Source organism: Akebia trifoliata, chromosome 5 (genome assembly GCF_017979445.1).
Source record: "Akebia trifoliata isolate Shusen 1 chromosome 5, ASM1797944v1, whole genome shotgun sequence".
Taxonomy (NCBI): Eukaryota; Viridiplantae; Streptophyta; class Magnoliopsida; order Ranunculales; family Lardizabalaceae; genus Akebia; species Akebia trifoliata.
The window spans coordinates 29,831,944-29,856,727 of record NC_141379.1 but is presented as its reverse complement, the minus strand read 5'-3'; the positions used below and the strand labels follow the sequence as shown (position 1 = coordinate 29,856,727).

Below are 24,784 nucleotides of genomic sequence, written 5' to 3'. Positions count from 1 at the left end.
TATTTTGCTCAATTTATACTCAACCAAAAGGTCCCCTAACCCCTATCTAATTTTCTCATTGGTCAAGTAATGTACGATCTTTCAAGGGGGTAAATCATTAGTTTTACTTTTGAGGTATCTTAGAAAGTTTCCTAACTCTGGGAATGAATTGAAATTACTCTTTTATCGGAGATCAACAAAGGTTTTATTAACAATAAACTTTTTTAAACAAAAATATTGGATCATTTATCGAAGAAAAACAATTTCCTTACTAACTTAGTAAAGTTTTTGAGCCTTACTAAAGGTTGTTTTGCTCAAATGGATTACTCATTTGCAATCCAACACTACAGTCCTCTAGATTTTCATCGAAAAACTCAAATCAAAACATAAAATTTGAAGAACAATTTCTTTTGAGCTTGATCTAAGGTTTTAAAAATTGACGGCTACCAAATTTCCAACTAACTCCAAAGTTTCAAATTAAAATTCAGTGGTTGAAAAATTGACTTTTTTTTTTGGGGGTCAAAGTTCATAGAATTTTGTTCTCTACAATCCTAAAGCTTCGGATCATGTTTTTGAATGTCACAAGGTGGCCCCAATATCCTTACTTAGTAAGGCTAGTCGAACTCTTTATCAAATGGATTGATAGTATATATTATTTTAGACTAATGATAATCTAACGCTTTTTTTTCAGACTCCCTAGACCCTCTCTAACGTGGCATTTATAGAATCATAAATCTTTTTCTTGTGTAGCCCAAAGCAAAGGATTTATAGTTCTATGAATGGCGCATATGAGGGGCATCTCAAGAAAGAGCGTCTAATTATCATGACTCATTACTTTATGAGAAACCGACTCATAAAAAAATGAATATGAACCTGAGCGTTAAAATATGAAATTTAATTATCAAAATTTATACGTATCCCAATAATACATTTTCTTATAATACATATCCTATTATAAATTTCAACCATTGAATTTTGTGTTTTAATGGCCAAGATCATGTGTTTCTATATAAGTCATCTTTTACGAGTCACCTGATCATAACACAATACTTTTTAGAGATAGTTATGAAAAAGTGATCAACTTTTAATGAATTTACAATTCCTACTCATTATTCATTTTAATTACCAAAATGTGAACGATGACGAATTTGGAAGTTTTTAAAGTGACTATTTCGTAGGTTTAAAGTGAAAATTTGACTTTAAATCTGTGAAATTATCACTTTCAACCTACTAAATAGTCACTTCGTTATGAATTTTTATTTTTATTTTAACGAAAATGTGATTATTCACGTTTTATTAATTAAAAATGAACAATGAGCCGGAACGGTAAATAACTCATTTTCAGCTCACGAAATAGTAATTCACCCTACTTTTTATACATCATTATAAGTTGTAAAAACAAGTTTCTATGGATATTAATTAATAAAATTCATTTTTAATATTACTATCCATAGCATGGACCAACTTAACCAAATTGAAAGTAAAGCCATTTTGAAAAGTCTGAAAAGGTAAAACTACTTTAAATAAGGGAAAGAATGAGAGACATGGGCAAGTATGATTCTTACAATAAAGTAATCTTTTTTATATTATAAATTTAGACACTTGAGCTGAAATTACAATGATGTCCTCTATAAATTATTAAATCCTTTAAAGTAATACTATCATGATCTGTTCATAATTTAAGGGCACTTTTGGAAAGCAAAATGTTAAATGACACCAAATGCATCATTTCTATTTATGAAAAAAGACTTTTGAGGATGAGTATAAAGGAAAAAACACCGAGTACTCTTGAGGAAAATTAGGAGATGAGGATGTCAAGTTATATCATTAAGCCTGCTAAAAAGATAAAATTCAACATCAATGAGAATTTTAGTGCCATTAGTTGAATGCTTGAAAAATGAGTATTTTAGTGCCATTATGAGAATATATTAAGATGTATAATACCTTAATTGAGATACGAGAGAGGTAAAAATCATGCTTTTTTTGTTTTAAGAAATAATCAGATTGGTTTATTAGCAGATCGGATTGAGGTTAGTCTGAATCCAATTTGGAATTTTATCGGATCTTTTAGTTTAAATCCAAATCTGATCCGAAATTCTAAATTCCAGATCTTAATCCTATTATTTTTTTTTTTTTTGAATTGGAACGGCTCAGATATTTATTATTATTATTATTATTTTAAAATATATGTGATTGGTTTACATGGGAAATAATTAATTATTTTCTCATATAATAAATTAGTTTAACTATCCTATGTTTACTCCTGCTCTCATTTCATGCTTGTAGTTTTGTTTGTAGGCCCCAATTAAGGGCGGATTTACATTGAGGGCATTTGTCCCTATAGAATTTTCAAAGTCTATTAGAGACTATGAGCTATTATGACAAATAACAGTGGTGGAAGACCTTGAGATTCAAGAATAAATCCATAAGATTCATAACAGATCTTGAGGTCTTTATGACAATAGATGAGACTTAGTAAGGTCTTATTCTTTACTTATAAAGACTTGTAGATACTTTTTATAATCTTTTTTTATTTTATTTTATTTTTATGGGTAGTTTTCATAATCTTTTTAATAGGCCTAGGTCATAAATGCTGAAATGAAGATTTTTTTTTCTTCTATATAAGTAAAATTAAAAATTATAATTAATTTGAAAATTATTTTAGAAAATTAGTTAAAAACATTTAAATAGATAATCTAATGATACATATAATTTTAAAAATTATAATTAATTTGAAAATAAGTATTACATAATGAAAGATTGTTTATGTAATTTTAGAAAACTAAAAATTAAATAAATGGTTATTGGGTTATGAAGTTTTAATTTTAATTTATTTTAATATAAATAATTAAATAATCTTGATAATAATAAAACTAAATGTAAATATTCCAAATTTTACTGTCAACAAATACCGATTTGACCTTCTCTCATTATAATATTAAAGATGTTAAATCTATATGATTAATTTTTTAAATATATAAACTATTCTTTCTATTATTAAAGTCACAGTCTTTGAATTCTTATCTTAAAAATAATTCTTCCAAATTTATATTTATATATATATTTTAAATCGATAATTTAGTGGATTAGACGGTTGAACCAATGTATAAAACTAATGGTTCTTTAAAATAAACCGGTTCAATTTGAATCAAACCTTATTAGTTCGTACATACAAACCGGTCGGACTACAGATTCGATCCGAATATTTAAAACACTGAAGGTATCTTCCACGTTTCCTTTTACTTACATCTACTGACGTTTCTCCCTCAAATATCGTTTCCCGTGTCAGGTGATTTGTCCCCTCATTCTTACACGGCTACAGCACGAGCTGGAACAAAGCCAATTTCAGACACACGCAGTGGCACATGGAGAGTTTTGGACAAAAGGAGGGGCATTTAATTAATCTCTCTCTCTCACTAAATGAATAAAAGTAATAAAACAGAGGAGAGAGAAAGAGAGACAGATGCAGAGCTTCTTGTTGTTGTTGGTGTGGGATCGAGTCGGGTCGAGTCCAGTCATTTCCGTTCTGGCAGCATTAATGGTGGAATCGAGCTAAGATCGAGAGCCGATCCCACTTGATCTTAAGTTCGAATCAAAGAATCAATCAATGAAGAAGATCAAAAACAACAAGAACTAGCACAATCGATCGATCGATTTCAGATTTCAAGTCACTCAGGTAGATTTTCTTTGATTCTTTAGCTTGAATTAGGATTTCGTGTTTTTTTAGAGTTGAGCTTTGAAATACTGGTGAAAATATGGTAATGGAAGTAGAAATCTGATTCAAGAAGAAGGGGATCGAGTTCTTCAGGTGATTTGCTTTTGTTTTTGTTAGATTTGAACTCTGTAAGTGTCTCACAACATTACAGTAGAAAGTTTTTGAGCTTTGAAGTGGAGAGATTGAGTTTCAGGTGTTTAGGGGTTGAAACTATGCAAAAATCTGGTTTTTTCTCGATGTGTTTCGGATTTATGGCTGAGAACTCGATAATGGTAAAGAGACTTAGCTGAAGAAGGATTTAAAGAAGTTTTACCTTTAAATTTCAGTCGGTTTATTTCTTTCTACAGGAATTTTTGGGGATTTAGCTTGTCTAATTTGGATTTTCTGAAATAACTGAAAACCTAGCAATAGAGGGAATCTAGGGTTTGTGCAGAAGTGCTGATTGTGGGAGAGGAACTAAGCTGTAAAATAGCAGTGAGAAATTATTTTCTCTCAAATTTTGCATTTTTTAGGTTTTGGGCTCCAATTCCAGCTGAAATGAAGGGGACCTTAGCTTAGAAGCAGTAGAAAAAATAAACATAAAAAAAATCATGGAAGATCTTTCCAAATATGCCCACAGTCCTGTCCACTTGGCAGTGGTCCGTCGTGACTACGCTTCCCTCAAACGAATCGTCTCTGCTCTCCCCCGACTTTCCAAGGCCGGTGATGTCACCACCGAGGCCGAATCCCTTGCTGCCGAACTCCAAGCTGACATTGTATCGACCGCAATTGACCGTCGTGATGTCCCTGGCCGCGAGACTCCACTCCACCTCGCCGTCCGCCTCCGCGATGCCATCTCAGCAGAGATTTTGATGTCAGTGGGTGCCGATTGGAGCCTCCAGAATGAGAACGGATGGAGTGCTCTCCAAGAAGCCGTTTGCACCCGTGAGGATTCCATCGCCATGATAATTGCCCGGCATTACCAACCCCTCGCTTGGGCCAAATGGTGTCGCCGTCTCCCTCGCATTATATCCTCCGCTACCCGTATCCGTGACTTTTACATGGAGATAACTTTTCATTTCGAGAGCACGGTTATCCCCTTTATTGGTCGTATTGCCCCATCGGATACTTATCGTATTTGGAAGCGTGGTTCGAATCTACGTGCTGACATGACTCTTGCTGGATTTGATGGGTTCCGTATCCAACGGTCGGACCAAACATTCCTCTTTCTTGGAGAGGGAGTCTCGTCGGATGACGGCAATTTATCATTGCCTCCGGGTTCTTTGATTGTTCTTTCTCACAAGGAGAAAGAAATCACAAATGCTCTTGAGGGAGCCGGGACTCAGCCAACAGAGGCTGAAGTTGCCCATGAGGTAGCTTTGATGTCTCAGACTAACATGTATAGGCCTGGGATTGATGTTACCCAGGCTGATCTTGTTCCCCATTTGAACTGGCGGCGACAAGAGAGGACTGAGATGGTTGGGAATTGGAAGGCTAAGGTATACGATATGCTTCATGTTATGGTGAGTGTGAAGTCTAGACGAGTTCCTGGTGCAATGACTGATGAAGAGCTCTTTGCGGCAGAGAGTGAGGAGAGGATGGTAAATGGCAATGATAATATTGAGTATGATGATGTATTGACGGCTGACGAGAGGATGCAATTAGATTCGGCTTTACAAATGGGGAACTCAGATGGATTTGGTGAGGATGAAGAGCACGGGGCTTCCGAGTGCCAAGAAAATGGTGCTACCAAAGAGAAGAAGAGTTGGTTTGGGTGGAACAAGAAGGGGATGAAGAATGGAGGTGATGATCCTGAAGACTCGAAAATTCTGAAAAAGTTCTCAAAGTTGGCCCCAGAAGATAGTAACCAGAAAATGGTTGAATTTCCAAGGGAGGATGTGGGGGATGTTAAGAAGGGGAAAGAGAAAAACAGTAAGAAGAAAAAGAAGAGTGCAACCACAAGTGAGTCTAAGCACGAGAGTGAGTACAAAAAGGGTTTGAGACCTGTTCTGTGGTTGACACCAGATTTCCCTTTGAAAACAGAGGAGCTCTTACCTTTACTTGACATCTTAGCAAACAAGGTTAAGGCTGTAAGGAGACTCAGGGAGCTTTTGACTACTAAACTACCTCATGGAACATTCCCTGTCAAGGTAATCAAGAATATCTTTCTATTCAAACTTAAATTATCATTCTTTATTTGGTTGCCTTTTTTCTTCTTACAGTACTACTGTTGCTAATTATGAATGGAATCATTTGCTTCATTTAAACAAAATGGTTTGGATTTTTATGGGCAAGTTTCTTTGTGTAGTTCTAAACTTGCCTGGTAGCTCTAGTTGACATGTTCTGTTGTTGCCGGGAACTTTATATATGCCTCTGAAACCATGTCCGCATTTGGTCTCCTAGTCTTTTAGCTTCGGACAATTAGGGATATCACTATAGTATTTTTACTATGGCGTGCTTTTGAATTTTAGCATGTGTTTTGAAATTGCCCATAAATATTAATTCAGTTATCAATTAGAAATGCAAATATAATTTTGTTTATACAGACCACCTGACTGATTTGTGTTGGTGTCCTTTTCCACATTTTTTTGATATGTGAATATTTGGTTTCAATGCTACTGTTTTGATATCTTTTAATGTCATGTACGTAATTCTCCTGCAAACAAATCAGAGGATATAGTCGTCGTCATCATCCTAAAAGATTTATCAAATCATAGCAGATAACTCAAATGAATCATAGAAGGTATCTTGTATATGCGCATAAAATTGCATATGCCATGACATTAGCCCTTATGCCATCGTATACTTCACATATTTAAGTATGCAATCACATACTTGCATATTGGAGTTTGCAATTGTATATGGTCCCAACCATTGAATTTTTTTTTTTAAACCTTTTACATCTATGAATATCTCATTCCCACCCCAGTTTCGACAATACTTTAACCTACTTCTATTATCATTTTAGCTCCCTTCTAAGTTGTAATTTAATTTTTTTACAATTTAACTAGATTTTCTACTTCTATACTTTCTAAATCATCTACATCAAGCTCAAGAAGAAAAATTGAAAGAATTTTGCAGCATTCAAGAATCAAGATTATAAATACCTCAATAAATATTCCATATATATTTTTAAAATTTTCTTGTTTATGAATTCTTAAACACTCGTTAAACATCAAATATAATAAACTAAAATTAAATTTGTAATAAAGATTATTTCTAAAACTATTGTAAATTTGTAATAATTACATTTTTTTTAACTCTTATGAAAAAAGAAATAATTACATTTTTTCTATTATAAAAAATTATTTGAAAAAATCTTTTTGCCAATATACGACCACATGTGCTATTATACGATTGCACATGCATGCATGCATCACTGCTCACATAGCACAGCATAGCTTATGCGATTTAACAATTTCCCACTCATGTTAAGCTCTTGGATCAACTATATCTTCTATTCATGGTCATCGACTTTGTTAAAGAAAATAGGGATGTTATGGCATTCTTCAAAGCACGGTGTTTCTTTCTAAATGTATCTACTTCTAAAATCAAAATTTTCCTTGAGTTGTGGTTCCTATCTATGTTATAATATTCTCAGTTAAAGTATGAGACCAGGTTAGGGCAAATTTTTTATAGCGGACGTAAACATATACATATTTCTTTTTCTTTTTCTTTTTGGGGGACTTAGTGTGGGCGCCCCTTTCTTCTTCAGCTAACCTAATTTCAGCTTATATATTTTGATATGGCCACCATTATGGTAGGTTTGAAGAGTATCTTCACTTTTTATATGTCTTGTTGATAGGCACAAAATTGTGATTGTGATTTTGGAACAGAAAAAAGAAAAGCTAAACATTGTAAATTAAGGTGTTTGGACTTAAAAATTATAATTTTTTTACATAGTTATCCAATGCAAAATCACCATGAAGGTGTTTCTATTTTTGTATCGAAACCTTTTAATCACAAATAGGGGTCTCTGTCTCTCTCTCTCTCTCACACACACACACACACACACACACACACACATGCTCCACCTCTCCTTCTATATTATGATTTAGACCATTTGTATCAGATCCATGAATGGTTCTTCAAACATTCCTAACATCATGTAGGAGTTTCCAATTTTGTATTGATTTTTTTATTATGGGTAAGCTGGACTTGAACCTACGACCTCAAAGTTGCGTTGCAACGTGCCAAACCAACTGAACTATAGGTCTAAGCCCTTCTGTATTGAATCTTTTAAAATCACTAACAACGGCCTCTCTCTCTCTCTCACACACACACACACACACACACACACACACACACACACACACGCTCACGCTCACACACACAAACACACAAACATGCTTCACCTCTGTTCAACCAGACAAAATAGACATTTCGATCTCTGTGAATGCTTGTCTAAACAGTCCAAATTTCATGTTTAAAAATCAAAGTCTTGAAAATCTTAAAACTTTTAAGCTTTTGAAAATCATGGTTCTTAATAAGGTGACAAAGTTACAAACATTTGAAATCATGTTTTTAGTTAATGTTACTGAAACTGGCACTTAGGGAGGCTTGAAGAGCCCAAACGCAATAATCCTAACCTTCAGAAACAATTGAAGCCATTGTCTATCTCTAGAGTGATTAGAGTCTGCAAAGTCATTCGTCCAAGTATGGATGGTTTCTAAAATTCTTATAACTGAACAGCCCACTGTCTTATATTGGAAATTCAAAACCCATTGGTTTAGATTTTCCCATCATTCAAAGGGAAGTTATTTTGGTAGAAATCCAATATGCTCACTTGCAACTGTGTATGTTTTTATTACTCCTTTTTTTTTTTTACTAGAACCGTTGATTGAGAAGAGCATATAGATAATAATTTTTTTGACTAATAGTTGAAATTACCCTCGAATATGACAATTTTGGTACAAATTAATTTCATGCACAAAACTCAATTAATTGACGTCCTCTTGAAGAGAACTCTCCAACAACTACTCGGATGGCATTTTTTTACTCTTGTTAGCTTTTTCAAAATGTAACTGAATGACCTTAATTACAATATATGTATCCTAGAAATATATGAGATTTATAATTTTCTTTTTCAGAGATTTCTAGGATCTTTTTAGATAATTATTAAGCTAATAAAAGTTTATGCGCATTCTAGAAGCTCAAATCAACAAATAAACCAAATAAATGGATGAAATTCTTGGCTGGGGGGTGAAGAGGCTTTATGGCATAAAGACATTGGTAGAATTTGAGCGGATTAGCAATCTGTCAGACTTGTGTTGGGGCTTGTCAATGGATAGAAGGTGACTCTTTTATGTTATAGGATGGGCACCAATGTAGTAATGGGTCTGTGGAGAACTACTAACAAAGCTGGTTGTATATAGAATTATCAATAGAAATGTTTCATACGAGTTTTGTGGGAGATAAGGTACTGGTTCACCTCAAGAAAGAACATTTTCCTGTAGAGACATACAATAAGTTGAATAGTAAGAAGATAGGTCCCTACCAGATACAAAATCAATGACAACACATACGGTTTTGATCTCCCTAAAGACATGGTAATATTGCAAACATTCTTGCAAATTTGTTCAACCACCATGCTAGAACCAATAACAACTTGTGACTGAGATTTCTTTGGAGTGGAGGGGACTGATGTAGGATCAGTTTCAAAAGACAATATATGGAGTGATAGCAACAAAAGAAGGTTGAACAAAAAGCTAAACACGCATCTTAGCTTCAAACAAGCATAACTTCGCAGACCGTGTTTTGACATGGCTATTGTAATATGTTGTTGGATTCATATTGGGGAGGTTTATGATCATGAAAAATGTCATTTTGGGTGATCAAATGCACTTTTTGGTTAAGCTATCTAGTTTTAGTAAATACCATTTTAGCATATTTTACGGTATTTTGAGACTGATTTTGGTTTTATAATGTTATTAGTTATTCTAAGGTTAGTAGGAAACTACTGTGGAATTAGATTTTTTTTTCTGTTTTTGGAAGTTCTAGTGTTTCGGGAAAAGCATTGCAGCAGCTTTCAAAATCAGAATTGAGTATGATTGGAATCATTTTTTGTTTTCCCTTATCCTTGTGGATTCAAGGTTATTTTTTTGGGCGGAAGACTGATTTTCTCCCTTTCACACACAACCTCTATATCAAATTTGATCATCGTTCGGATATTGTGGTGGTGTTTGAGGTAAGGAGGGAAGAAACTAGAGGGAGAACGGGAGAAGTAGAATTCTAGTTCAAAAGGGCAAAGATGCTCTTCTAACCCTAACCCATGGCCAGGGTCAAGGTCAGGATGTGCATGATGTTGGAAAATTGGAATGCGTTCTCCTTGTAGAAATCTGTTGTGAGTGTTAGCATGCATCATCTGAGGTGGATGTCAGGACATGCTCTAATACTTGTTGTAACGGTTTGTCTATTAAAGCTTGTGCCCTACTAGGTGTCCCCTTGCTTTGGTGCTTGTTTCACCACAAGGATGCTCTGCATGGAAAGCTTTGGCGAGGGCTGCTCCTCATTGCTTTGAAACCTATTTTTCCCCAATTTCTGCAAATTGAAGTTATGTTTGCATATGTGGGGTCATACCATTGACAACGGTGCTATTTTGGGGTGAGGTATCAAATTGCACACACGACTTTTCTTGGGCACAACAATAGTTCTGGCTGGTGTTGCAATGTGCAGTTTTACTGGCATATTTTGGCACTTTCCTCTTGCGCATAGCTGATGCCTCGTTAGTGTCTTGGATCGCAGCTATGAAACCCGCATTGCACTTGCGTGATGTACTTAACAAGTGTCACTTAAGGGTGCTATCCACGTGGCGACTCATCTGTCACCATCTACAACAATTGAATAGAAAACTGGGAATGGGTTGTACTGAAAGAAAGGCATAAGACAAATTCAAGTGCTTTTATTTTGTTTTCTTATAGAATCATGGATTCTCGGTGCAGTCCCTGAAAGAGGAGTAAGCTGAGGGAATAGCAGATGGAGTTCTGTTCTGTTGATGAAAAAATGATAATGCAGCTAATGAGAAGGACTATTAAAAACACCAGACTGAAAGCAGGAGGAAAAAAACTTTGTAGCGCCTATCCTGCTTCAAAATTTCGGTAGAATCCTCTTCTTTAGAAAACACGTGGTGTCTTCAAGGAGGTATTCCAAATATTAACGAAAAAGTGGGGGTGTGAATAATACAAAAACAATGTGTCATATTAGGAAAAGAGGGTTCCTCCACAATTTTGAAGCAGCCAGGCCGCTTCAAAATGGGACTTGTGAGCGAGAAATGACAAATTGTAGATTTTGAGATTCTGAAAAAGTAACAAGGTCAAATTGCGTTGGGAACTAATAAAAGGAAGCCATGTCAGATCATAAAAGATAGTGTCAGATGGATTTGCTTGGAGTAATGATGGCCTCTGAGCTTTATTGTGAAGGATGATGGATACAGAAACACCTCATAGGGATTTGGGGATACAATAAATTGAGGCTCCAACTGTTATTAGTGATAGTTATTTTTATTTAGTTCCTTTGATTTATGTTTATTTATGTTCATGTCTTTTTCTGTCTTTTCCTATTTATCATGTAACTTATAAATAGATTTCTTGTAATCTATATATAAGTTATGTGATAAATAGGAAAAGACAGAAAATGACATAAACATAAAGAAACATAAATCGAAGGAACTAAATAAAAATAACTATCATTGATAACACCAACACTAGAGATTTAACATAAAGTACATGGTAGTTTTGGAACAAGAAAAAAACATAGCTCAACTAGTAATGGATGTAAAATGTAAAATCATCGTCATCACTCATTATCACTATCAGGGCCTTATCCCAAAAAAATTTGTTGTCACAGAGTCTTGCTTCATTCAATTCACTCTCTCTACCTCAATTCACGATCTTTTTGGTATTCCTCACACTCTTTTAGAACCTCTAACTTCCACATTCCTTCTAGATGGGGTTGTAATCAGCCTTTGTTGTATGTAACCAAACTTTCTCAATTGGTTTTCCCTTTGTTTATTATCTATTGGGGCTGCTCATACATTTTCACTTATGCATTCGTTCCTAATTTAATCTTAATTTTGTTATTATTGTTTTTTACACATCCATGTAAAAAGTAAAATGCATTTGAAGTTTATATGTTTTCCTGGATTTTTTAGTGTCATTGTTTACGTCCAAGAAAGTGGAAAGCTTGTGGAGCATCGTCACACTGATTCTAGATTTGAGATCTTAACATTGTGTATGTGCATACCTAAAGAAGTGCCAATGGAGGAGTAGGTCCATTGGCTGAGTTATGTCTAGAAGAGTCTTTGTTGATAAATTTTTGTTTTGGCTCTATATATTTATGGTGCATGTATAAGTAAGAAAGAGCTGTAAAAAACATAAGTTACCAGACACTATTGCGTGCTTTTGTATAGTATGAAACTATTGCATCTTCAAATTTCTAAGTGCATTGATATTGCAGGGAAAGAATGAGTATAGAATAAATACTTTCAGCTCAGTTAGGTTTGACATTCCAAAAAATATTAGTTCTTAAGACTATGATTATGAAATACTAGTTGTTAAACTAATCTTATGTCAATTTGATATTCCAAACCAGACCGAGATTATTCACAGATAAAAGAAATTAATAGTAGTTCTTAAGACCCTTCATTAACTACTATGATTATGAAATACTAGTTGTTAAACTAATCTTATGTCAATTTGATATTTGTGTTGACCTTACATTATTGAGACAAAAACATTACATGTATATCAGGTTTACGCTCTTGCTTTGTAATATAATTCTTTCTAGTGAATGGTCTTCCCTATTTTGTGGTTCGTTTCAGATTGCTATACCCATTGTTCCGACAATTCGGGTCCTCATTACCTTTACGAAATTTGAAGAGCTTCAGCCAAGTGAGGAGTTCTCAACCCCGCTTTCCAGCCCAGCACATTTCCAGGACTCAAAGGCCAAGGAATCAGAGGGATCTACTTCGTGGATTTCATGGATGAGAGGGAGCCGTGGTGGGCATTCGAGTGACAGCGAAGGCCGCTCCTATAAGGATGAGGTCGACCCTTTCCACATACCATCAGACTATAACTGGGTTGACGCCAATGAAAAGAAGCGTCGGATGAAAGCCAAGAAAGCAAAGAGCAAGAAGGGAAAGAAGCAGATAGCATCCAGAAGTGTAGATGGTGGAAACCAGTTGAGTGATGGTGTGGAAGAACAGTAGCGTAACATGTCTTTGTTGTACTTTCAATTTTTTTCAGTAATTTTCGAAGAGGAAGACATGTAACACTCATTCACCTGAAAATCCCACGTCTTTCCTTCCTTTAAGATGCGTTGGAAGGGAAAGAAAACAAAATACCAAAAAAAAAAAAAAAAAAAAAATTGGAAAGTTGTTCGCGTGCTTGTTGGTTAGGACGAGCTTCTTCTTCTTCTTAATAGTGTTGTATGTGATTTAAAATTGGAGAGACGGTCTCCTATTTTCTTCTATGATTTGTTGATGTTCTAATTCTTCTTAAAACTGATCATCTGTGTATCTAATTGAAACTTTAGCTAATTCATATCATGCCAGTCGAATTCTTTGTGATGTTTTGAGTACACGGGAGATTGCAGTGAACGCAGCATTGCCTTTCAAGCTGTTAAACAGAACTGCACTTATTACAAGGGAAGATGGTGGTATATAGTATTGCAGAAAAGTCAACCGTAGACAATTGATGAGAAACTAGAATTGAAGGAAGAACAGAAACAATAATTATGATTGAGTATAACAAAAATCAGAACTAAGCATTCATGATTGTGTAAAAAATCAAGGGATCTTTTCTGTTTAGGACTATATAAACGAAGGAATTTTTTGGGCGATGACTCTAAGCTGTGGTTTTGTTCTTGTTGGTTATGTTATAAATTCAAATCCAATATGAAAAATGATGTTCAAGAGGATCGTAAAATGTTTTTTTATTTTTATTTTTAAAGCTCATAAAAGTTAAATCCAATAGAGAAAAACTGTTTATTTTAAAGGGTCAGGATCTAAGAATGACTTGTGAAAAAACACATGTGATCCCAACCTTTTAAATGCAAAATCCAATGGTTAAAATTTATCTTCTAAATAAGTATCTCCGAGATTTGTGTTAACATATACTCATATAAAATCACAACCATTGTATTTTGTGTTTAAAAGGGTGGGATCAAACGTTTTTTAAAATATTAAAAGCTCACAAGATTTTATGCCCTATGTGAGGGGCTGTCGATGGATCAGGCTGAGCCTTTTAAGGTTAAAAAATCTGACCCAAATCCTACCCACCTAATTATCGGGTCCGACCAGGCTGGGCTTAAGTTATAAAACCTTAGTCCAAGCCTTATCCACCTATTACCTGCCCACCTATATTCGGGCTATTGGCGGGGCGGGCCAAATTTGTTTTTAATTCTTTTTCATTATATCAAAAGCATACTAAATAATAATAAACTACTTAAAATAGTATTTATATTAGCATATTTGAAAAATTAATTGCATTTTATACAACAAAATTTTATGGGAACCATTATTAACTCATAAAAAAAAAAAGTATTGTGAAATATATTTTAATATAGTATAGCGGACCGGGCCTCCCAATGAGCCTACACTCAATACCCAAACCCTGCCCTTTAATAAAGTGGGCTTAACCTGGTTTGATTACTAAATGGGCTAAATTACTAAACCCCAATCCGGTCCACCATTGAGGATCGAAGGGAATAATAATCCTTTGAAAAGCGTGCTTGTTGGCCACCCAAAAGATTTATCCTTGCATGATATGTGTGGTTTGTGGGGTACTTGAGGGATTTGGCAGAGATATGGTGCTTTAAGAGGCCAGCTGCTTTGCCCCTTGCTAGTTGAGCCTATGGGTCTAGGCTCGTCATAAAAAAGAAAAAAAAAAAGAAAAAAAGAAAAAAAAAGAAGGAATGCTGAAATGCACTAAATATTGTCAAAGACAATTAGAATGGTAGTGTTAAAGTTTATATCTCAAAATAAAAATAAAAATTCTAATTACAAAAGTTGCAAAATATATTTAGACAAAGAAGAGGGAGAAAAATAATATAGAATGAGAAAGGCAAAAGATTATGAATATTATACAAGACTAAATTCTCTAAGGTCTTCCATATTTGTGAGATTGATAAAAGATATAATATTGAAAGGAATTAACAGTAAAGGAACGTAAATATTAACACATTTTCAAAACTGTGGATTATTCTATTCACTTAGATAAATGCAAATTCTAACTGATAAAAAATATTATTTAATGATCTTTGAATGAAAAAAAAAATTGTAAATTTTTTTTCTTACTTAATAAGGAAAGTTTCCTGATCGCATCATCCAAAATCATGATCTGATGCCACAGGTTTGTAGAGGATAAAATTCTATGAACTTTTTCGGAAATTGTTTTTAAAGAAAAGAAATTAATTTTCATTGTTGAATTTTAATTTTAAACTTGGAAATTTTGCTACCGTCCATTTTAGAACAATTTCGATCAAGTTCAAAAAAAAAAAAAAAACAATTAATTTTTTTATTATCAGAATATAAAATTTTCCATGATATCTATAAGACTGTTGCATCGGATTTCCAATTTAATAATCCATGTGGGCCAAATGACCTTAGTAAGATTTGTTAGTAAGGCTAGCCTGGTTGAAGGGATCTAAGAAATGTAATTCATTGGACACTGTATCCAGCCGCGTTGTACAATAGAAAATCTTATATCGTAACTGAAGATAGCCCTAGAAAATGCCTTTAAACCCTAATGTCGAGGCATCTTTAGCCCTAAAATCAACTATATATACGCACAGTGCTTTCTCTTTTGCTACAGTCCTCAAGCCGCTCCAATCTCTCTCTCTCTCTCTCTGAAAGCTACATGATTATGGAGGAAAACTCTAATGGTGAGAGATTCTAAGACTCCTAAAATATATTTTCTTTTTCTTTCTTTCTGGGATTTTTTATTTTTATTTTCATTTTTAAGAGTTGAGTATTTGGATCTCTTTTCCTTCTCTTCTTTCTCTTGAGATTTGTCTCTTTTAAATTCCTTTTTTTTATTCTTCGTGTCAAGTAAAAAAATGATAAACGAGGAAAACCCTCATATGCTTATCATTCATGTTAAAATCTCTAAGTACAAAAGTGCCTATGTTTTACAAGAATCTTATTATTGGATCTACGATTTACCTAGACTGGCTGACTCTCTTGCTCTCAATATACAACAAATATAGCAATTGTTGTATTATTGTTTTCAGCTACAGAATCAGATTTATTAAGGCTGTGGTTTTCTAGCTTGGGTTTGATAAGACAATTTTTAGTTTTCTGATGTAGTCTAGAGTTGTCAATCAGGAACTAGATTATGTAAGGGAACCCATATTAATTTGAATTGAAATGAGATACTGATGCAAGTTCTTCCCTTCTGAGTCATATTTGATATCTAAAACAAAAAGATTAGTACAAGTTATAAGTTTTGAGATGTTTCAGTTCAAACTCTTTAATGCCACTCATCGTCGTCATTGAATACTTACAAGTGGTGTCAAGAGTTGGATCAACGATTTACCTGATTTCTTTCCCTTATTGCTTCACATTGAACGGGATCTGTAGCAAAGACGAGATTGCCGCCACCGAGAGATGCATATACTTGTGTCGCACATATGTAATTGAGAATCATTATTGTAATTTTTGTTTATGTAGGGTTTCCTTTTTTTCTTTCTTGTAAATCCCAAAGGAGATAATGTTGATAAATGCATATTTATAATAGTGAATTTTCTCCTTTTTATTCATTGATTTTCTTTCTTGTTTTATCTTTAATTAGCTGTTTAATTTTGTACCAGTCTTTAGTTCTTGTTAGGCCATAAGGGAATGGGCAAATGGATAACCAATATTAACTACTTTATCCCACTAGAGCTTGATTTAAACTTTTGAATCACTACCTGCATCAACATTGAACTGTTATTATATCATCCCAAGTGGAAGTTTAAGTTGTCAACTTTGCTTAAATGGTCAAGCTGTCATTAAGATTGAAATTTATAATCATAATCTCCAAGGACTAAAGTGTTGGGTTGTAAAGGATTCATTGTATATTAAACTTGAAACAGATATAAATTGAGGAGTGCTCATATTCAATTCTCAACTAGGGATTATGTGGAAAGTATTAATCTTTCTTATACTACAAGCCAACCTCATTACAAAGAACCAATCTATGAGTATAGGTTCGACCATATTGAGAAGGATGCTTTATCGATGAAGATAGCTTGTGTCCATCACAATAATTGCCTTAGACTGTACAGTTGGTAAATTCAGTTTTATCTCCACATCGGTTTGCTTGTGGTGAAGGATTTATTCAATTTATTAAGTAAAAAATTCTCAACAATACAATATTTAGATGCTTACTACTAATATTCAATGATTCAAAGTATGTTAACGTTGATGGTCAGAATTGAGAATATTTTTCTTTGTAAGGTGTTTTCTATCCATCTAGATGCATTATTGAATAATAATGTTGGAAATAATATTTAACAAACTAATGCATATTCATGAGGAATTTCTAGTAAGCTCTTTTGCACCAAAGTTTACTAGTAAAACTAATTTTCTTCTTTTTTGACTTATCTTTCTTTTTTGGAGTATAGGGTTTTCCTTTTTCTCTTCTGGATTAAAGTTGACATGTTAGACAATTCAAATGGAAGTTACCATTGTGGTAATTGAATATTGCTTCCAACTTCTTTTTCTCCATATTTAAGGATTTTTTTTCTTCTTCAAGTGTGATATATTTAATAGATCATATGAGCTTATAACTATGATCAATGCGAAATTTTGTAATTTTTTTCTTCCTTTTAGTATTGATATTGAAACTTTAAAAATGAAAATAGTATAAGATATAGATCTTGGAATTATAAACCGCAGTCATGAAAAAATCGGTGATTTTTATTTTTATTTTTCAGTAAATTAGTTATTCTTCGACCAATAATCTGAAAACTTTTTTTCTTTCTAAACTAGCAGTAAAAATTAAGATGATTTTGATTTTTTTGTTCAATCTCTGAATCCTCACTGGGGCTGAGTTGAATTTTAATTTAAATGCAACCTATTGTTTGGAAAATCAAACAATTTGATTGCCCGAAAATGCAAATAGATGCCATTGCTGCTACAGTTGACGATAAAAGGAGATAATTAATTAGCATATGAAAATTAAGAGTTGGAGGTTTTATCTAGGCCTACCAATGCCCCACATGAAATAACAAGAATATACAAATGTGATTTGATAAACCATACTTAAAGTTACACTTTATAATTAATCTCCAACTTTGTTAAGAATAGATTTGGAAATCTAGCATTCATACCATTGGTAATCATAGGACATGATCAAGATATTGACAATCCTGTTAAAAAATAATACCATAGTCAGATGATTCTTATATAGAACATTTTATTTGAGGCAATCTCTACTAAATAGAACTTCCATAACTCGAACTTTCTATTATATATATGATCATACACATATAATTATACAACCCATATCATCTTCCTTAGTATTAGCAAAATGTTGGATTGGCCAACCTGGTAATCCTAACATATAATCCTACCCTTCTAGACCATGTTTTCCCAGAAAGAGCAAAAGCACCAAAGAGAGATTATTGTTAGTGATCTTAATTAGTGAAATTTCCTCTTCAATCTGAAAGTTGTAACGAACAGAGAAGGAATCAATGCATCATTTATGTATCGTATGCAAATTAACCATGTCCATACGTACCTTCTTTTGCAACAACTTCAATGTGCTTCTTGGCTGATGTTGGGAAAGTTTTTCCATCAAGTGAATGGTCCATAGGTGGATTACAATTGGTAGAAAGATTCAATTTCATGTTATTGTAGCAATGTTGCCTTTGTTGATATGTTGGGAAATTTGGCTTGCAAGGTATATCCTATTGTAAAATTCATAGTTTTATTCATCTATTTTGTTGAAGACAATGTTTGAACTCAAGATTTCTTGAGTGTTGTTTGTAAAGTGTAGAGATTTCCTTAATTGGTGGAACATAAACTAAAATAGTATTTCTCATTTTTTGTATAAGTTGAAAGTCAAAGATTCTCTTTGCTTTCTTGGTTATGAGAGTTGTAGAAAAAAATCTTCAAATCTTTAGTCCCAATCAGATAAATACGAGAATAGTTTTTAACTTATAAATGATCCCTCTCCCTCTATTGCTTGAATGTGAATAAGAAAGAGAGTGGGTTTCGGGCGCACATGGGGGCCCAAGGCACCATGGGACTACAGTTCATTGTGTTTGGGGCTAACCCGTCAGAAAGCCTTAGTACGTGTGTAAGCATATGATGCGTATGCATGGGGGTGCAAATCTCAAAATTTAAGCCTCACGTGGGTTCGTGTGAAAGGCCTACTTGACCGTTCGATTTATTTAACATTAAGAAACGAACTAATTAATGCCCAAATTTATCTACAATTACTATTGTGAACCGTTGGGCAAGATTAGCATACAATGACTGCTAAATCTTGAAAACTAGAAGCTTGAGACCGATTGCACTAAGAATTCATTCTTAAGGGGGCGGAATTGGTTTTAAGGAAAACGGTTTCTCCTGTGCCTCAGTCACCAATAATTTCTTCAAATTTCTTCATGATCTTTATATTGTTCTTTTGGTTCTAATCTACTGTTTCAACAACACAAAATCAGAATCAGTTATTCAAATGACCACTAGTCTGTAGTTTTTCTTATTTCCAACCTTGCAATGAAAATTAAATACAAAATAATAAATCCAGATGAAAATTTGTTTACATAAGGAATACTAGAATTTGTACTATCTAATTATCTTTGAGTTACAAGGGTTCAACATTAAAAAAATGAGTCGTGCTGGGGTGACACAATGACGTGGTGGCGCGTACATAACTGTAGATGCTTTTCCATGAGATACGAGTAAAAAGCATCTACGGTTATGTGCACGCCACCACGTCATTTGTGTCACCCCTGTGTCCCTGTTTGTCACTCCAGCATTAGTGTAAAAAAATAGAAATAAATATCCCATTTGAATAGCCTTGCTTAATTACGTTTTCCTTTAGATCCATAAAGCCACCTCTACAACATCATGATTAATCTTCGAGTGTTTCAAGAAAAGATTTGGAATCTAGCATTCACACTATTGGTGATCCTAGAACCCGACCAGGAATATTGATTACCCATATCATCTTCCCATCCTCTTTATTGTGTTAAATACGATTCTATCCATTTTCTGTGGCCAAGGGAAAATGTGAGTTTCTATGCAGTACTTTGCCACATCCACATTCACATTACCTGCGATACAATAGGTTGCTACATGCTTGTCCCAACTCCACCACACCACCTATATAATCCCTAGATTCTCAAAGGATATTATCATCCCATGTTTATCAAATGCAAATTCAACATATCTATATCTACCTTCTTTTATAACAACTTCAATGTGCCTCTTGGCCAATATTGGAGGAGTTTGCCTATCAGAAGTATGATCGAAAAATAGATACAATTTAGCAGGTAGACTCACTTTAGTGTTCTTGGAGCAATGGTTTCTTGCCTGATATGTTTCGAAATCTGATTTGGAAGGAATGCATGTATCATTGAAGTGTTATATGCTGATATGTTTCGAAATCTGGTTTGCCACATCCACATCCACATTCACATCAGCTGCGATGCAATTCAGTGTTACATGCTGGATGTTCCTACTCTACACCTCCTATATCTCTTTCCATGTAATCCCTAGATTCTCTAAGGATACTGTCATCCCATGTTTATCAAATGCAAATTCATCATATGTATATGTACTTTCTTTTGTACAACTTCAATATGTCCCTTGGCAAATTTTGGAAGAGTTTGCCGATCAGGACTCAGGAGTATGATCTGAAAATAGATATAATTTAGCAGATAGGCTCATTTTAATGTTTCTTGGACAAATGGTGCCTTGGCTGATATGTTGGAAAATCTGGCTTGGAAGGAATGCATGTATCTTAGAAGGGAATAGTAGATGGCCAAGGATGGTGTTAACAGAATTATTCTATGGTTGAAGGAGATAGATGGCTTTAGTTACACTAAGTTTCCAACACCTGTGGAACAGAGAGAACTTTTAGTTCACCATAATATTCCTGTGAAAGCAATAAGGCTGAAACATAATTTCAGTTGACTATAATATTCCTGTAAAAGAAATAAGGCTGAAACATTTGTGGTTTGTTAGATTGCAAAAATCAGTACCTTGTTTAAATATGAGGGAAAGTTCCCTTTTATCATGAAAAAGTTGTATGATTGTATATATATATAGATATAAATGATCAGGAAGAGTGTTCCCCATGAGTATGTGATTGTTATTCATGAGGATCTTTGTTGTAGCTACATCTGTTCGTAATTTTCCTGTTTTGAGTGAAGGGTGAGACTCCATATTCAACCCTAGCTTATTGATGCAAAAAAAAAAAAAAAAAAAAGGACTATTGCTGATGCAGTTGATGATAAATGGAGATCATAATTTTCATATAAAAGGAACAAGAGTTGAAGATGAAAACTAGTATTATTTTATTTTTAAATAGCCGTTCTTAACAAGGCTTTCCATTCTTATTTTAAGCATTTTAAGAATAGATTTGGAAACCTAGCATTCACACCATCAGTAATCATAGAACATGGCCCGGGATATTGACTATCCAAATTATTCTTACACCAATAATGCCCATTCCATTGAAAAAAAATTCATTGATTGAAGCATTCAATCAGTACACCACAATCCAATTTTAAGAAAGTCAACAAAGATTAGCAAATGTGAAGATATCAAATATTTAATGATAAACTAATTTGAAAAAGTGACTTGAAATTCACTCACTTGACGTGGCATGTGTACAGAACCATAAATCTTTTTCGTTGTATATCCTGAAGAAAAATCTCTATGTACTCGTTAGCCGTCCATTTTCAATTCTCTGGATCAAACTCAAAAAACTTTTGTTTTTTCGAATATGAGAGAAATTTTCTCTCTTGCAAATTTGCTCACAACCCTGTGAACAAAAAATCATTCCTCTAAAGTGGGTGTTGAGTGTGTGACTCGAATTCTAATTGACTAAGTTCGAAAGGTTCGCGGTGCGACATTTTGTGGTGAAATAAAATAATGGGAAATTTTTGGGGCTCTGTGGTGGTAGTGAAGGGATTGGGCCGATGTTGGGGGTGCGGGGACAGAGTCCCCGTGGTATGGACCTATTACATTTTAGGGTTTCCCTTTTTTATGTATATGTTGTTCGGCCGAACCCTGTACGTGTATTATTCAGTTAGAACATAGTGGATTTTCTTCTCTCTGCCCGTGATTTTTTCGAAAGGTTTTTCACGTAAATCTGAGTGTTCTTACTTTTCTTTCTTCCATTATCGATTTGTTTGTCTCTATTCTTTTACAATGGGGATCGCCAAAATCACACTCACCTACTAAATAGAGTTTCCATTACGCAAAACTACTATCAAGATGTATGATATGAAGTACAATCTTGAGGTCACTCCAGCACAACTCATATCTTTATCCTCTTTTCTATTCCAATCTCCGAAAGGGAATTAGCATATTTAGCATCATGTTTTTGACCCACAAGTCCGACACCACTTCCTTCTGATGTGTCTAATCCTTCAGTACGTATTTTTCTTTACCAGCTCCCCTCTAGGCCTTGCCAAAAAATCGACATGGTTTGACGGTGAACAATTTCTCATAGTGTAATTCCTTTTCTAAAGTGGTTATCATCTGTAACCATCCCTTCAAATTTGTTTCTAAATCAAGCCTATTCTTTTCTATTGCTAGTAAACCACTGATAGATTCTATTGCTGTTACAGTTGATGATAAAATGGGGATGACGATATTTTTCTTTTATGGAATAAAAATTAGAAATAAATTTTTTTTTTATCGATAAGCTGAGGCTTTAAAGGGCCCCACCCTGATATATTAAATATAAGACTAATGCTAAAAAAAACAAACATTCAAATCCTCTAAGAGGATATTATACATATCCACAGGAACATTTGAAGTCAAAAATTTAAATTATCATGAAACACTCCACTCTTGGCTAACCAATTGGCTGCTTTGTTAGATTCTCACCACGAAAACTCCAACTCTATTGAATTAAAGCCACGCATAACAGATTTAATCTCTCTGACCATATTAATAACTCTCGGCATATTCGAATCTTCCTTGATCCTTGGATCGCAACTAGCGAATCTGAGTTAACAATTACATCCAAGTAACCTCTCATCCTCAAATAATTCAATCCATGAAGAATGGCCTCCATCTCTATAGATATAATATCTGTATGCATTGAAGGACCAAATCCAGCAGTAATCAATTCTCCACTATCGTCTAATTACTTTTTATCTTGATCGTACCAATGTTCATAAAAATAATAATTAGATAATTGCTTGATTTGCAATTGATTGATATGAGACATTCTATCAATAAATTTAAACCCAGTTTTTAGAGAAGTTGGTTGAAATTGGCAAATGATAATGTGATCAGATGGTTAGTTTCACCAATCAGTTAATCCAATTAACAATTTTCTAGTTTATTGACCGATTAGAAAATTCTTATATTAAGATTACTTAATTGATTGATTGGATCTTCTAGATCTAACTAAATCACGCGTGAAGCATCATTATTATAATTTTTTATTGAATGGTTAATTATAAATCTAGGCCTTTCATAAATTTACAGTTATGAAACTTATTCAATGAACAAGATGAACTCTACTACTTAATCTAATCCTCATACCCTTGCATTTAAAAAAAAAAAGGTATAATGATGGTAATTCAAATCTTGAGATGGATTTTAGATCACATTTTCTTCCGCATTTCAAAATTTTTATCAAGAATTACTTTGAGAGCACATGTCCTGACCCAAATTCTGGGTCCAAGTGAACCATGTTCTTTAAATTGGTTATTTTCTATAATTATTACTGTATGTGTATTCAGGTAGGATAGGTAGTATATCCATATCCTTCCCTAAAAATATTCGGATTAAAATAATTGTGGATACTAATGCATATAAATATTAAAAAGATGTTGTAGAACTAAATGTCAAACTTCAATTTTCTTTTCTTTTATTGGTTAAAAAATAAAGATTTTTGAGTTTGAAATGCATGTAGGAATTCATATGAAAACTTTCGCAATCTCCCAATTGAATGAGGGAGAGGGAGGACTCCTAACAAACATAAGTATGCAAAAAAAATATAAATCGAATCAAAATAATATGATTAAAAAATCATGGAGGATGAAGCTTGTTCAATGAAGAAGATGAATTCTACAATCTAAATCGTTTGTGCATATTCTCATTTTTTTTGTTGGGGACAATGACTCCTAAGACTTATTTTTTGAAAATATGTACCAAAAAGTTTCTTTAGAAAAAATATGGATTCCTTACTACTCATTTTCTCAAATATTAGTCTAAAAGGGATTGTTGAAGCAAAAATGTTGTAATTACCCTTTCAATGAATTTTGAGGTTTAAAGAAACATTTTATTTGAGAATATTTGAAGTGTAATCCCATGTTTTAAAATTAATGACATACTCCTTGACTATGGTTATCTCTTATATAATAATGAAATAAACTTGATGAAGTGAAGTTTGGTGGGTAACAAACTTTATAAAGTAAGATTCCTAGGGAGTTTTTGTAATAAAAATGCAACAGTTGGGTCTGCTCAATAAATCTCTCTATTTTTTGGACTAATTTATACGTATTAGCTGGTCCCTCGCAGTCATTGTCTTTTTGATTTTTTAAAGGTATAATGATATTTTTAGTAATTTCATTATTGATATTAGATTTTAGGATAAAATCTCAAATTCATGGCTATATACTAATATTAAAGATTTGGAAGGAAATCTTGTAAATTAAAACCATAGAAGTCAAAACCGTGGGCCACTTAATGTGATAAAACTGTGGGCCACCTCAACACTTTAAGAGTTCTGCTACATTGACAACCTAACACATTTTCTACAGCACTGTTTGTGCACAGAGCCATCGATTTTTCTCGAATGTAGTATCTGGAGGAAAATAACTTTTCTACAATTTTAGGCACATCACCGCATCAGCCGTTTAAGTCAGTTTAGCATTTTTTCTTACCACAAACGTCCCTATAGCCCTAGAAAGAAGTATTTGATGTTGTCCGAC

The 24,784-nt window shown here is 33.7% G+C and overlaps 1 protein-coding gene across 1 annotated transcript; it reads left to right on the top strand.

The window, feature by feature from the left end:
- Window positions 1-3,390: 3,390 nt before the first annotated feature.
- LOC147402068 (Ankyrin repeat family protein) lies at window positions 3,391-13,172 on the top strand. The gene is made up of 2 exons (XM_086443575.1): window positions 3,391-5,823; window positions 12,492-13,172. The coding sequence occupies exons 1-2, from the start codon at window positions 4,285-4,287 to the stop codon at window positions 12,876-12,878; spliced, it is 1,926 nt and encodes a 641-aa protein (XP_086299701.1). The 5' UTR covers window positions 3,391-4,284; the 3' UTR covers window positions 12,879-13,172.
- Window positions 13,173-24,784: the final 11,612 nt, after the last annotated feature.